The sequence below is a fragment of the Zerene cesonia genome, chromosome 26, assembly GCF_012273895.1.
Source record: "Zerene cesonia ecotype Mississippi chromosome 26, Zerene_cesonia_1.1, whole genome shotgun sequence".
NCBI lineage: Eukaryota > Metazoa > Arthropoda > Insecta > Lepidoptera > Pieridae > Zerene > Zerene cesonia.
In genome coordinates, this window is record NC_052127.1 from 6,565,071 (window position 1) to 6,579,467 (window position 14,397).

At 38.7% G+C, this 14,397-nt stretch overlaps 2 protein-coding genes across 2 annotated transcripts in view; one reads left to right on the forward strand and one right to left on the reverse strand.

Annotated features, from left to right (window-relative positions):
* LOC119837218 (DNA ligase 1-like) overlaps positions 1–6,291 on the forward strand; it is a 10,675-nt gene extending 4,384 nt beyond the window's left edge. The window contains exons 7-16 of the mRNA XM_038362745.1: positions 395–514; positions 719–860; positions 1,339–1,529; positions 1,936–2,067; positions 2,375–2,495; positions 2,644–2,806; positions 3,303–3,466; positions 3,560–3,801; positions 5,111–5,257; positions 6,094–6,291. Coding sequence (XP_038218673.1) covers positions 395–514; positions 719–860; positions 1,339–1,529; positions 1,936–2,067; positions 2,375–2,495; positions 2,644–2,806; positions 3,303–3,466; positions 3,560–3,801; positions 5,111–5,257; positions 6,094–6,226 — 1,555 coding nt within the window. The 3' untranslated portion in view covers positions 6,227–6,291. The remainder of the gene's footprint in view (positions 1–394; positions 515–718; positions 861–1,338; positions 1,530–1,935; positions 2,068–2,374; positions 2,496–2,643; positions 2,807–3,302; positions 3,467–3,559; positions 3,802–5,110; positions 5,258–6,093) is intronic.
* Positions 6,292–7,520: 1,229 nt separating this feature from the next.
* On the reverse strand, positions 7,521–14,181 carry LOC119837104. The gene is made up of 6 exons (XM_038362605.1): positions 13,936–14,181; positions 11,826–12,020; positions 10,745–10,952; positions 10,050–10,155; positions 9,514–9,582; positions 7,521–9,295 (listed from the first exon to the last, which is right to left on the reverse strand). Exons 1-6 carry the CDS (start codon positions 13,955–13,957, stop codon positions 9,227–9,229), a joined length of 669 nt encoding a protein of 222 aa, XP_038218533.1. The 5' UTR covers positions 13,958–14,181; the 3' UTR covers positions 7,521–9,226.
* Positions 14,182–14,397: the final 216 nt, after the last annotated feature.

Here is a 14,397-nt window from a genome sequence, read left to right on the forward strand (position 1 = left end):
CCCGTCTCTACCCCGTCTTTCCTCGGCTCTACCACGTCTCTACCCCGTCTTTACTCCGTGCGGACCGGCTGACTTTACATTGAAAAGCGATTAGGGAAGGATTGACGAGAGAATAAATGAAGGTAATGGTAAAGGCTTTGGGGCTCTGGATCTCCCAACTCGCCGATCGAAACACGGTGTAGTACTATTTCACGCTGGTCTTCTGTGGGGGGTGTGGTACTTCCCCGGCGCGAACTGGCCCAATACGTAGCGAAGTGTGCTCAACTCTCACATGTTATATTAAAACATGCCAGTTTTATCACAAAAAGATCTTTTCTTCATCCACTGGAATATGTGCATACAATTGAAAAGTTATTTTTATTTTTATGTCGAATAATAGTTTTATTTACGTAAGTATTCTTACATTTTATTCTATAATAATGTTTACAGGTCAAGCCTCAGTTAATAAGAAAATAGGCAAGATACAGTCTCTTTATGTTGCGTGTCGATATTCCGAAGCGAGATACCTTATAAGGTCGGTGAACGTAAACGATTATAATTAGTCAATTTTTATCAATAGTCTCCAATGAATTCATGAAGAAATATTTTAAATTAATTTTCTGTTAAATTAATTTTCTGTAAAAAAAACAAACAAATTTGTGGCTGAATTGAAATTGTTACATAAATGTCGTATCTAAATACTTAAAGCATGAATAGTAATAACCTCCCCGGGCCGCAGGTCGCTGGAGGGCAAGCTGCGTATAGGTCTGGCGGAGCAGTCCGTGCTGCAGGCGCTGGGCGCCGCGTGCGCCGCCTCGCCGCCCGCCGGCGCCAGCGCGCAGCTCGACGTGGCCGCCACTATGAGCGCTGAACAGTTTAAGGTATCGAACTTGATGCAATTCTAGGTATGGTATAACGAAGCGAAGGGAACTCGGGTTTCATAATGTTTTTGTGTTAAATTTATGAGAATTTTTAAACGATTATGTAAGTGTTTTGAACTGTTCAGAAAATAAATGTTAAACTTATGTGAGTAAAGAATTATAGTGATTGAGGTACCTATGTAAAACACAATTATTTTACGAGATAGTAAACTCAAAACTCGCGACATGTTCCACACGCCACAGTACACATGAAACGTCACGTGTAACATATCAGCTGCATTTCCCGTGAAGTGTTGGTACAGCACATATTGTACATCATACATCTTACGTGACACACGCGTGACACGTATGTTCTCAAGAAAGCAATATTAATAAAAGAATTTTCTTTATTATTTTATGTTTAGAATAATTTTTATATATTTTGTTGTTAACAATAAAAGCAAATTAATACTTATCTGTGCTCACAAACAACGAACAGGCGCGCGTGGACGAGTTCGCGCTGACGATAAAGACGACGTACTGCGAGTGCCCCAACTACGAGACGCTGGTGGCGGCGCTGCTGCAGCACGGCGTGCAGGCGCTGCCGCAGCACTGCCGCCTCACCCCCGGGGTGCCTCTCAAGCCCATGCTGGCGCACCCCACCAGGGCGGTGGCCGACCTGTTCACCAGGTGGGCGCCACCTTGCTCCTAACGCGTGATCATAGAACCGTGATCCGGGTCCTGGGTTTGATTTTCGGTGAAGATTGAAGTAGCCGTCTGGCATGCTCAGAGAAGGCTGATTACCTATTTGTCAGATGTTTAATTTATATGCCCCATACCTCAAGTGGAAATATAAAATAAAATTGTCCCATACTAAAAATACATTCCACCTAAATATAAAAAAATGCTTCTTATAAAACAAGACATTTTTGATTTTTCTTGTTAATTTTTTTTTCTTTCCCACGCCTTTCATAAACTCATATCGTCACACAATTTCAAACTTTCATCATAGTGTTCACACATTAATTATATTTGCGAGAACTAAAAATCACCGAAGCTCACGAAGTAAATCCTTTAATAGAATGTCCGATGTCAGGTTCGAGAACGAGGTATTCACGTGCGAGTGGAAGTACGACGGCGAGCGCGCCCAGATCCACGTGCCGGGAGACGACGCGCCCCGCCTCGACCAGGCGGCCATCTTCAGCAGGAACCAGGAAAATAATACTTCGTAAGGATTTTTTTTTTGTAAAGGCTCAGGAAGTAAGAAAACAGCTGGGCTATCTGATGTCTAATGGACAGCTCCGTCAATTTCAAGTTGCACATAATAAACTACATATTTAGTAAATCTACTATATATCAAATACTAGTTAACATGTACTAAGAGCGTGGTAAGAGTCCTTCGAGCCGGGTGGAACCGCCAATGGTTTTAAATAATGCCCAATTGGTATTTAATACTCTGTTTTGTATTTATATAATTATTCTATATTTATTTTAAATTCGTACGAAACTGTTCACTTTTGATGTTCTAATTTCAGTAAATACCCGGACGTGATCGGCCGCTTACCCTCTCTACTGAAAGACACAGTGAAGAGCTGCGTGCTGGACTGCGAGGCGGTCGCCTATGATCTTGAGAAAAAACAAATTTTACCCTTCCAGGTAAAAAGTCAATTTCATCACCAAAGAGCTTCTAATTGATAATGTCGTTTTTTAAATTGTAATAATGAAATCGTAATTGGTACACCAATCACAATAAAGTGAAAGACAATTCTACATGTGTTTTTAAAGCTTACATTTCCTATTCCAGGTGCTATCAACCCGCAAACGCAAAGATGCGCAAGAGTCGGAGATCAAAGTGCAAGTGTGTATATTCGTATTCGACCTGTTGTACTTCAACGGGCAGCCGCTCGTGAGGCTGCCCTTGCAAGAGCGGAGGCAGCTATTGAGAGATAATTTTAACGAAGTCGAGGGTATGTATATACTTTTTATTAAAACTGAATAGTTATTATTATCAATATATATTGTTATCAAGTGTGGGAGTGAGCACGCTTCAGCACGAATTGGACCAGCTTGGTACTTCCCAATAGGGAAGTACCACACCTCACGTGAAATATTAGCATGCTACTATTTTTCGTATGAATCGATGGTCATATAAGGTAGGGATAAGGCATATTCTTATCCCTATCCTTCCCTTTCTTTTCTTTAATTCGCCTCATTCAATGCTTTCCACACCTTGCAAAGTCGGTCAGTCTCTCCAAATGTTCAGGAGACCCACTGGCTTCTTTGCCGATTATGACATAAAAAGAAAATACGAAATTTACGTTTTATTTTGTTTTTAAATTCTATAGTATTTAGTTTTTTTATGATTTACAATTTATGGTATGGTTTTTAGTTTTTATTGAAAGTAGTAAGTCGTAAAAGACAGATAGATGTCAAGACGAGTGAGCTAAGTGTGGGGTGCGGCAGGCGCGTGGCAGCTGGCGCGCGGGCGCGACTGCAGCAGCGCGGAGGAGGTGCAGCTGGAGCTGGGCGAGGCGCTGCGCGGCGCCTGCGAGGGGCTCATGGTCAAGGCGCTGTGCGGCGAGCGCGCGCGCTACGACATCGCGCGCCGCTCGCACAACTGGCTCAAGGTGCGCCCCCACACCCCCCACCCCCACACACTCGCTCCTCCTGCGAGGTCAGACAGCTGAACGCCTGCTACACGCGCGTGCCTGCGTCCCCAGCTCAAGAAGGACTACCTGGAGGGGTGCGGCGACAGCATCGACGCGGTGGTGATCGGCGCGTACCTGGGCCGCGGGCGGCGCGCCGGCCTGTTCGGCGGGTTCCTGCTGGGCGCGCGCGACGCCGCCGCCGACGGCTACCAGACGCTGTGCAAGCTCGGCACCGGCTTCAGCGACGACCAGCTGCGCCGCTTCACCGCCGCGCTGCGCCCGCTCGCGCTGCCCGCCGCGCCCGCCTACTACAGGTGCGTAATCGCTCCTCTTCATTCTATGACTTATATGAATAATGTTCTTGAGCACTGCACTTCTTATCAATACGCTGATGACACTTGTTTACAAATTGCAGATAATAAAGTTAAAAATACTCTTGTTAATCTACAACACGATTTTGACCTTATTATTAAATGGTGCCATGATAATGGGCTTGTTCTCAACGCAGACAAAACTAAATTAGTACACATTCGGTCGCCGTACAATAAAACTTTCCATGAAACAAATAATATAATAGTAGCTCATGATCATTCATGTATGCATCAATACTTGCGCAGCTGTAGCTGTCCCAAAATCTAATCTGTAAATAGTCATACTTACTTGGGCCTCGTAATTGACAGTAAATTCAACTGGCAGCCACATATAAACGTTGTGTGTAATAGATTCCGAGCTATTCTTGATGATATAAAAATTATTAAAAACAAAATGCCTTTCAAAATTCTACTAATGCTATATAATGCACTAGCTTCTAATGTCATAAGCTACGGTATAAGTAAACACGCAAGAACTTTCAGACATATTTGAACATTATTCAAACATTATAAAAAAGAATTTTAAAACACATAGTATCTCCTAAAATAAAACTTTTTTTTTAAATAATAACGAAAGTCTCTTTCAGCATTGTAAAGTTTTGCCGATTCAATCTTTATTTAATTATACTATGTTAAAAGAACAATTTTTTAACTATGACTTGCAAAAAAAAAAATAGGTGTGTGTGCGATTCACACATGAAAGAAGTGAAACTTCAGTAAATCGACAAAAGAATGAATAGAATAGTATGTATATTTCTGTCTCATTCTTTGCCGGCTTCATTCTACACATTTTTTGTATTTCTGTCTCTTACCTGTCGTTTTTCCGTTGCATCAGGTTTGAAATCACAACGATTCTAAAGAAGTTTCACTTCAAAAACTTAATAACGAAATTATAACTCGTCAACAAACCAACCAACGTTTAATCACTCATTATTAAATAAACTTGATTTAGATTTAAAAAAAGCATAAATATTAATAGTATCAAAGCAGTATAAATTACATTATCTGAACAACCTGTGTGTGTATTCGATTTAGTCATGTTAACGCGAGGCGGGTATTTAAAAAAAATTTCACCATTCTTCTCTCTTGCACTCGCAGTTCGCAATATAATTTTTTAATGATATGTCGTGGTAAACTTGTTTGCATGCCGGACAAATCTTTGTATTTTTTGTATGCGTTTTGTAATGTATATTTTGTATTTTCTTTTAAAATAAATAAAAAAGTGTGTGTGTGTATGTGTGTGTGTGCGCAGCTACTCGAGCGGCGTGGAGCCGGACGTGTGGCTGTCGGCGGCGGCGGTGTGGGAGGTGCGCTGCGCCGACCTGTCGCTGTCGCCCGCGCACCGCGCCGCGCTCGGCCTGCTCGAGCGGGACCGCGGCGTGTCGCTGCGCTTCCCCAGGTGCCTCCTGCCTCCTGCCTCCTGCCCCCTGCCTCCTGCCTCCTGCCTCCTGCCCCCTGCCTCCTGCCTCCTGCCTCCTGCCTCCTGCCTCCTGCCTCCTGCCTCTTGCCTCCTGCCCCCTGCCTCCTGCCTCCTGCCTCCTGCCTCCTGCCCCCTGCCTCCTGCCTCCTGCCCCCTGCCTCCTGCCTCCTGCCTCCTGCCTCCTGCCCCCTGCCTCCTGCCTCCTGCCTCCTGCCCCCTGCCTCCTGCCTCCTGCCTCCTGCCCCCTGCCTCCTGCGGCTATCTGTCCGTCTGTTCCGCCTTCCGCCATTCCGTCACCAAGCTCAAGCACAATAAACGATAGTTGCACTTAAATCTTTCTGGAATTACTTATTTCTGTTTGCAAGAATCGAGGGTTAGCTACGGTACTAATTTTACTGCATTTACTTTTGAGCTTATTCGTGACCATAAATTTCGCTAGTCCGACTCGCACTTAACTGATTCTCTAATCTTATATCTTTAAACGAGCAATTCTTGTATATATATAATTGGAATCTCGGAATCGGCTCCAACGATTTTCATGAAATTTAGTATATAGGGGGTTTCGGGGGCGATAAATCGATCTAGCTAGGAATCTTTTTTAGAAAATGTCATATTCGTGTTTTATCGACTTACTTTTTTAACAAATAGTACCTGGAGTACCTGGATTGGTATTTTTTTTTTACAACAAATTTTTTTTTTTTTTTTAAACACAATTTATAAAAAAACAAAAAAAAAATACCGAGCAAAGCTCGGTCATTCAGGTACTATATTGAAAAGGTAATACTTTCAATTAAAAAAAAAATCCAATATTTCAGATTTATCCGCGAACGAGAAGACAAGACTCCCGAGCAAGCAACAACGGCGGAACAGATCGCCGAGATGTATCTCGCGCAGGACCAAGTGAAGAACACCACACGCGCCGCGCCCTGCGAAGACGATTTCTATTAGATCATGCAGCGTGTTCCGCCGATAGTGCACTGTGCTAACAGTTTTGCAATCGCCGATTATAGAAAACTTAACAAAACTACGTACAAAATCCCTTTACTGTATTCTTCTTTAAACTTTGTTTACATCGCTCTTGGACATTCTGCCTATGAAGATATATGTGCGTTAAACGTAAGTGTGAGTGTGCGTTAAGCGTGTGGGTAGCAACAGTGGACGGGTAGCTAGTTAGGGGTGTACACAGAGTTTTTAGAATTGATCATAATGGGAAAAATTTATCTGGGATTTTATTATATATTAAAAACTACAAGTTCTGTTATGCATAGTACACCATCGGCAAGACGATTATCGACTTATTGTACATGATCTTAAGGTTCTTTTTAGTGACTAAAAAAATACTAAATTGAATCCTTTCCCAATTTCCAACAATAATGTATATGCATACATTTAAAAAATTTAGGGTTCTAAGATTTATCGAGATACAGACTGTTTTTGCAGACCGTGCCTTATTTACTTATCTATCACAATAATTAAGATAAAAATGAAATATTAATTTTTGAATGCCTACCATAAAATCCTCTCAGCAATCTTATATTAAATCGAGATAAATAAATAATCTGCAATTTACGAACCAAATATATTTGGCCATGTAAAAATATTACATAAAATCAGAACAATGCTGTAAAAAACCTAATGAATATTATATACTTGTATATTAAAAATGATATCTAATAAATAAGATTATATTTAAGAATTGTGATTAAATTTCATCCAAAAGGTATTCTCCAGCTAAGCTTTAAATTGTTAGCATATAAGATATCATACATAAAATGAGGTTTCTATTGTCTTCATCCCTCCCCGTCCATTCCTTCTTCCCAATCAATCCTTTCCTATAATATAGGGTTAAAAATTCAATTTTCATTAAAAGCTTATTTATGCCAAGAAACTTATTAAATAAATTCAAATGTATGTAGCTATCTAAATATGAATTTGGTCAGGGAGCTCTTAAGCAAATAAGAAAACGTTAAGAAGAGGACCCAGCTGGAAGTAGAAGAAACGAGCGCGGCGGAGTCAGAATTAATAATGCTAAGGAACTATATCATGTTATGGTATATGTATGACCCCAATACGAAAGGAAGAATATTATTTGAGACCTTGTAAACTACCCAATACATTTGGTGTGTAATCTGTTCAAATTTGACATCGGCAGAATTCGTCCTCTGTGGGATTGGGAGATGTCACTAAAGATAAAGGAGAAACTGAATGGAAACGGAATAGGTTTTAAAATAAAATTCAAATGTCACATGTAATTCATTTATTTCACTAGATCTATTTGTTTATCATTAATCCATTAGCTGTCGTTTGCAGTCACATTGGGGCATCACCGTCACTTACAACTATATATTTTATCTATAGCTCTACTGTATTGTGTTAGACAAGCTCCAATTTACAGTAAAATCTTCACAAAATTTGAGCTCGATTGAATTTGTGCATATTCACAACAAAGTAAACGCTTTTATTTTTTTTCTTTTCACAAATGAAAATGGAGACATCACGAATTATTTTTTTATCCTAACCTAGTCCTAAAAATTTGTAAATAAAGAGCATTTCATTCTATTCTCTTGTACAAGCAATTAAAATTTTTATTTATGAAATTATAGCAAACAAAAATAGCTGCCAAGACAAAGGCCCTGCGACTGTTTAAACTTTTTTCATTATATGAATTTCCAGATCCGAGTAAGAATGTATGCTTTAGTTTGAGTTGAAGCTAAAACAATGTAACAGAGCCAATACCTTACATAGTCAAGAACAACCGATAAACGAAATATATAGTTACTCTATGGCACACACTAAAAGTACACAGCTTTGTTCGTGAGACTAATTCTAAGATAACTAAAAATCTGTCCAGGGTCCTGAGATCGATTTAATAATCACGAGATTCTAATCACTTGATAAATGACACGTTTATGAAAAATATACACCTAACACTAATTGTACTGTTTTCGTCTACAAACAAATTTGAGTTGTGTATAGGCCTGGGAAACATCCCTTTTTGTACTTACCAAATGGATAGAAACTTAAATCTAGTGGCGATTGACTACATGAAAATATTTCAATCGTAAACATTAAGCAGCTAACACTATTACACCGGACAAAAAATAAGTGTAGCTTATTAGATATGGCAATATTCTGAAAACAGAATACACACAAGAATTTGGCCAAAAATGAGCTTGTATGTTAAAATCTAGTGCACGTTGATGAGTATCTTGGTATTAACATCTTTGTACTATTAGATAAGCTCCTAAGCTTACGATAGTTATCGAGGAAATTAATTGGATTGTGTTTCTATTTTTGAACATAAAACCATAAATTTTAGTGAACTACTATTATGCCATGTACTAAATATAACTTAATATCTATACTATGAGCTGCCAAAAGGGTTATTTAAGAGCTACAATTCTAAAATATATAATGGTCGATTCAGATATGTATAAGGAATATAAAATTTTATTAAATTCATTAAAATATTATGGTACACGACGATAAAATGGTATTAATATTATGATTCATTTTAATTTACATTCACACTTACATAAGTGTACATTTGATATCATAAAATTTATAATGTAGATTTATAATGAGTACATTGTTAACGTTCACAATAATTATTATAGTTAATCCGTTTATTTACGATTTATAGAGGAACTTGTCCCTAGCGTATTTTAATTGTACACTCAAGAGAGCTCATAAATATTATTGATTCTTAAATAACATCGCCAATCGACGATTTTACATAGAAGAATTTCAAAGCGAAATGTGAAGTTATTACAGGTCAGTCATTCAAAAATGTTATAGTTATCACCATAACCATAACCAGTCAAGGAGATTCATAAAGTAGTGATATGGGGGGATATGTAATATAATACATAGATGTATTTATACTAAGTCCACGTAGCGTTCACACGTGCGCGTGCGCGTGTGTGCGCGCTAGTGCCCGTCCGCGTGTCAGAGCAGCGCGGCGCCCTCCGCGGGCGGCGGGGAGCCCTCGCCGCGCTCCAGCAGCGTCACATCCTCCTGAAACGGTACCAAACGGTTGAATATCGTCAAATCGACAAAATTTATGAATAAATTAATGGTAGATTATTTCTTTGTCCGTACAGATTCGACGGACTTTTGTGTGAAGGATATTTTTTTATTATCTTATATATTACATATATACAAGCTTATTTTGGTTCCTATACTTATTTGCCAGGGCTTAAACTATATCTCTAACTCATCAAACTTTATATTACCTCAACTGGGTTCTGGTGGGGTTCATACATGCTCTCATATACAGGGTTCGCGAAGTGGTTTCTTCCGTTCTGTAAAGTTTCAAACATTTCTTAGCACTTAGGTATATACCTTACATAGGAATAGGTACAGAGTCTAAAGCCAGATTTTATAAACTAAAATAAACGAAAAAAAATGGTTGCCTGTAAAGTCGGTTTTACGGGCGAAGATTTTACGTGACAACGTCTTTTTCTCGGTAGAATATTTATTGATATGAATATTATTAAATTGCACAATAGGAACAAGGAATTGAATGAAAATAAGAATTGCACAAATTTTAACTATAGAAAATATATTTTGTTTACTAAAAAGACAGAGACAGAGACACAAGCACGCGCCGATTCAATGCGCCTAATTCTCTAGTGCTGCGCGCGCGGCGGACCGATGATAGTTCGGTGACTCATCGTAACGTTACCGGGCGTTACACTTTTTCATGAGTGACTCCGTGCCGCAACCTAATTTAAGACGTTGTCACGTCAAAATAAAACGGTATTCTCACGTTGTGCGTATGTCTATCGTTGTGTCTCGCCTCGTCTTCCCCGGCGAGGTACATGGGGTTGTTGATCTCCACGTTGTCCGCCAGGCGGGCGTGCACGAACGCACCACTGAAAAATAAATAATATGAGTACTAATCATTTTAATTACATTTTAAGAGAATGTTAAGAGTCAGACATGGGGAATAACCTCTTTGTTCTGGCTATTTTCGATTAGCCAGAAGGTGCATTGTACACGTTGGTGCGTGGTGCAACCTATTGCTATTTGTTTCTTTTTCATTGATTCACAAAGCCATTCTTATAACGCTATAATATTTGTATAATGGTACTGTTTACTATCTGTGTTAACAAGCTTTAAAACTAGCAACGTCAATAAAAAAAATATAGTTTTGTTTATAGTCTTCAGTTATCTTACATAGCAGGACTAACATGCGCGCCACAACAAAGATTTGTAGACCGGTTTTGTCACATTCAGATCTGTTATGTCTATTTCGTCGCCTTCCCTAAGATGGTAACTTATATTACATTTCAACAACCAATTTTATGTTTATCGTGTCAAATATTTTACATTACAATTTCGTCACTTTTGCAAGAACGTTTTGCCTCAAGGACGCATTCATTAACTCAAGGCGCGAATTAAGATTATCGATATGGGCACGTATCGGTCGGCCCAGCACCACACCCGACACCGTCCACTCACTGTCTCCGGCGGTGCAGCAGGTACAGCACGCCCAGCAGCGCCGCCACGAGGCCGAGCAGCGCGAGCAGGCCGGCCGCCCACGCGCCCCCCTCCGCCGCCCCCGCGCCCTGCCCCGCGCCCTGCCCAGCGCCCTGCCCCTCGCCGGGCGCCGTGCAGCTCGCGCCCGCTAGGCACGCGCAGTACGCGGTGCCGTGCACGGATGCCTCATCTGGAATAATACAGCAAATTATTTGCATTTAGGTACAACAGAATGTACCGATTCATTGCAATGACAATGTCTCCACACATAGTTAAACTGTATTACATTTACGACAATACGTCCTATTAAAAAGCTGCAAACTATGTATTCATATTTGATAATCTGTTTACCTGATTCTACATAACTGTAGAAACAGTTAAAAATGTCGAATCAATAAAGAATAAGGAGAACACGTTTTACCAAGAAATTTACGATGAATTTGGCTACACAACAAGAACTAACTTGCAACGCGATAATTATTTTTGTGCTCCTTTATATTTTATTTTATTAAATTTTATAAGATTTGAAGTAGTCAGACCTTGACATTAGCCCAACAGTGACCTCTCACTTTTTATGACGATTATTTTAACAATACTTTATGTAGTCACTCGAGCTGCATCGCGTTATTATCCTAATTGCACGTACACATTGGCGCGTCGTGTTTCACATCAACATCACTTTTTTGGAGTCGGTGATATTTGAACAGTTAAATTGCTTCCTACTTCGCAAAGCAGATTTTTTAAATTAAAATTATGCATGTACTGAGATGGAGTTTCCGAAACTCAAGAGATTGTACGTATAATACGTAATGATATTTTTAATAAAACATGAAAGATAAATAAATATTATATTATGACCCTCTACAAAATATTCGAGTACTATATATAATATATATATATGCTTATGTGGAGACGTAGGTTAAAACCGCTAACATCCGAGGATTATAATGTGTCATATGAAAGCATTCTCTCTATGACTATGCCAAAGCTTCTAGCGTTAAAAGTAAATTATAGTTATTACGTATTATTGAATATTTTAGTCTAGTCGAGAGGTAACACGTACCGGTATGCCGCCAGGCGCATATCGCGGGCGGCGGGCAGGCGAGCGCGAGGCAGGCGTGGTCGTGGCCGACGTACGCGGCGCACGCGGGCCCGCCCCACGCGCCCGCGCACGCGCACGCGCCCGCGCCCGCGCCGCCCTGCACCGCCACGCAGCGCCCGCCGTGCATGCACTTGCCCGAGCACCACAGCGAGCCCTCTGCAATACACATTACACGCTGTATATGAAGCATTCTTAGTTTTTTAATCGATTCAATGGGTCCGTTGATCGCAAAATAAGCAGTGTTCTTAGAAGTAGGTAGTAGATAAAACGTAGTACAAGCTTCGACTACATTGCTTTAAGAGCAACTATTGGGGAAAAGGAAAAATTATGTTTCTGATTCTTATTTTAAGATTTCTAAAAAGATAAAAAATAAATAAATAAATTTCACTTAAATGCATACAGCAATTAGCAACCAAGTATAACAAAAACACACAAGCACAGTTTTTAAAGCATTTGTAGAAAAGCAGATCGTACCACTATCGTAGACGTTTATGAAAAAATTGCAATAACTCGTTTATATAATTAAATATCGCGGGCTGTTTCTCTTTTGTATATATTCGTCTTATAATTTTAGAAAAACGTCAGATCAAATTTTATTACATCCTTCATGTGGATTAGCTTAAAGCTAGATAGTTAAATAATTAAACTAAAAGGTCATGGCATATTTCAACGATTGATTTGTCAGACTATTATATATTCTGCAATAGCTAACGCGTATATTACCCTCCACACCTTATTTTGTTTTCATTCTAGGTTAATGAATATATTCAAATATAATATGCGATACAAAAGGAGAATCTGTTGAAATCTAGTTTCATGCCCTTATCAGGAACTAATAGTCTTAACAAAAGAAATGAAGATAATCTACGTGAAGAGAAATTAGACACAGTAACCATTTTTTACGCTTGACTATTACTTAAAAAACGTCAATTATATGTGTATACTTTATTTTATGCTTAAACGACAATTATAACAGTCATTAGTAACTGCATAGCTTTTGTTTCAACTAAATTCGTTTCGTTTCAACCATCCACCTTTTTTTGTTAAGTACACATTATAAATGTAAAACGGTGCTTAATTTTAAGATATAAAGCACAGGCACACGAAAACGCAGATGCACGCACACGCAAACTGCATTTTTTCATAACCAAATAAGAATATTACAAGTATTTTTATATTCATACACAACTAATTCATTAACATATGAAAAAATCTAACACCTCAATAAAATTTTCCCTTTATTTTATGCTTCGTTAATTCATCTTTATTAAATAAAATTATACAAATTGTCATTACAGTAAATTTACCTATAAATTCAATCAACCCATTGAGTTGATTCATTCAAGGTGAATAGTAAACAAATAGTCGCCACATAAGTCCTCGATTGTCAATCGAACCTATTATCGTGAGCCTAAATTACTGTAAGTCGTAAATATAGTGTAACTTACTTAATTTCAGCCTGCTCATTAAAAATTAGGAAAAATCACGGAGAGCTCAAAATTTACTTTCTTTAATATACCCAGTGCACCTAAAATATCTTGTAAAGATCGGAAAAACAAACTTGCAGTGTTTCTGACCCGTATAGTTTATTCCTACACCGAAAGTTGTCTTTTTATAATAAGAGACAATACATTTCCCTTTTTCATAAATATATTTCATTTGCATAACTTCGTTGAACTTATTATCCAGCCGTATTTCAGTTACTTTAATATATTAATCATGTGATCATTATAACAGATTATTATCATTAAGATGGTTCTACTAGTATCATACCGTAAATGATAAGACACAATCATTCCTGCAATAAGAACAATATCTACACCTTGTTTCGTAAATAACCGGCAATTCAATTCCCTGTCCCTTCCACTTCCTCCACACATCCACAATTATCTTAAATGATCAAAATATCGGGCTTAAAATATACATTCGCAACTCACGAACATACAAAAAATTTATTCACATTCGTTTATAGTAAAATAAATCACAAAGTCCGCCATTAAAGAGTAACACAAGAACTGATAAATTGCGTGCAACAAACCACTTAATTCATAAAAAATCACTTAAACCTCACCGCTTCTCTTTTTGCGACCCATTTATTTTAATCACTGTATTAAGTCTATCCGAACAGGTTCATCCACGATGCTCAATGTCATAACAACAAATATTTCGTGTCGTCTCGAATATTTACTAATGACATTTTGATGTGTATTTTATTCAGATGTTACGATTACAATGTAATTGTCGCGGCACTACCGATCATTTTCCAACATTTAAAATTACAAGTACGTCCGCACATCAGAAGCAAGCGCCAACTACTAAAGCATTGAGAGGATCCAAAATAACTAGACATTGAAGGAAATACCGCGGCGTATTCTGTCATATTAATTCTTTAGCCCATAATTAATTCGGTTGCTTCCCCGCTGCAAACTGCATGACTAACAATAGGAAACATTTGATAATTTGCTTCGCAACGTTCTCAAAAACGACGGATATTATCAATTCTCTCTTTTTAACGAATGTATCATCTCATCAG

What these genes read in the sequence shown, in the direction of transcription:
- LOC119837104 (XM_038362605.1), bottom strand. Translation starts at nt 13,957, where the DNA reads ATGGGTCGCAAAAAGAGAAGCG. An exon ending in ACGATAGACATACGCACAAC is followed by an intron (nt 9,583 to 10,049) that starts GTGAGAATACCG and finishes GAAACTTTACAG; the next exon opens with AACGGAAGAAACCACTTCGC. An exon ending in CCCACCAGAACCCAGTTGAG is followed by an intron (nt 9,296 to 9,513) that starts GTAATATAAAGT and finishes GTACCGTTTCAG; the next exon opens with GAGGATGTGACGCTGCTGGA.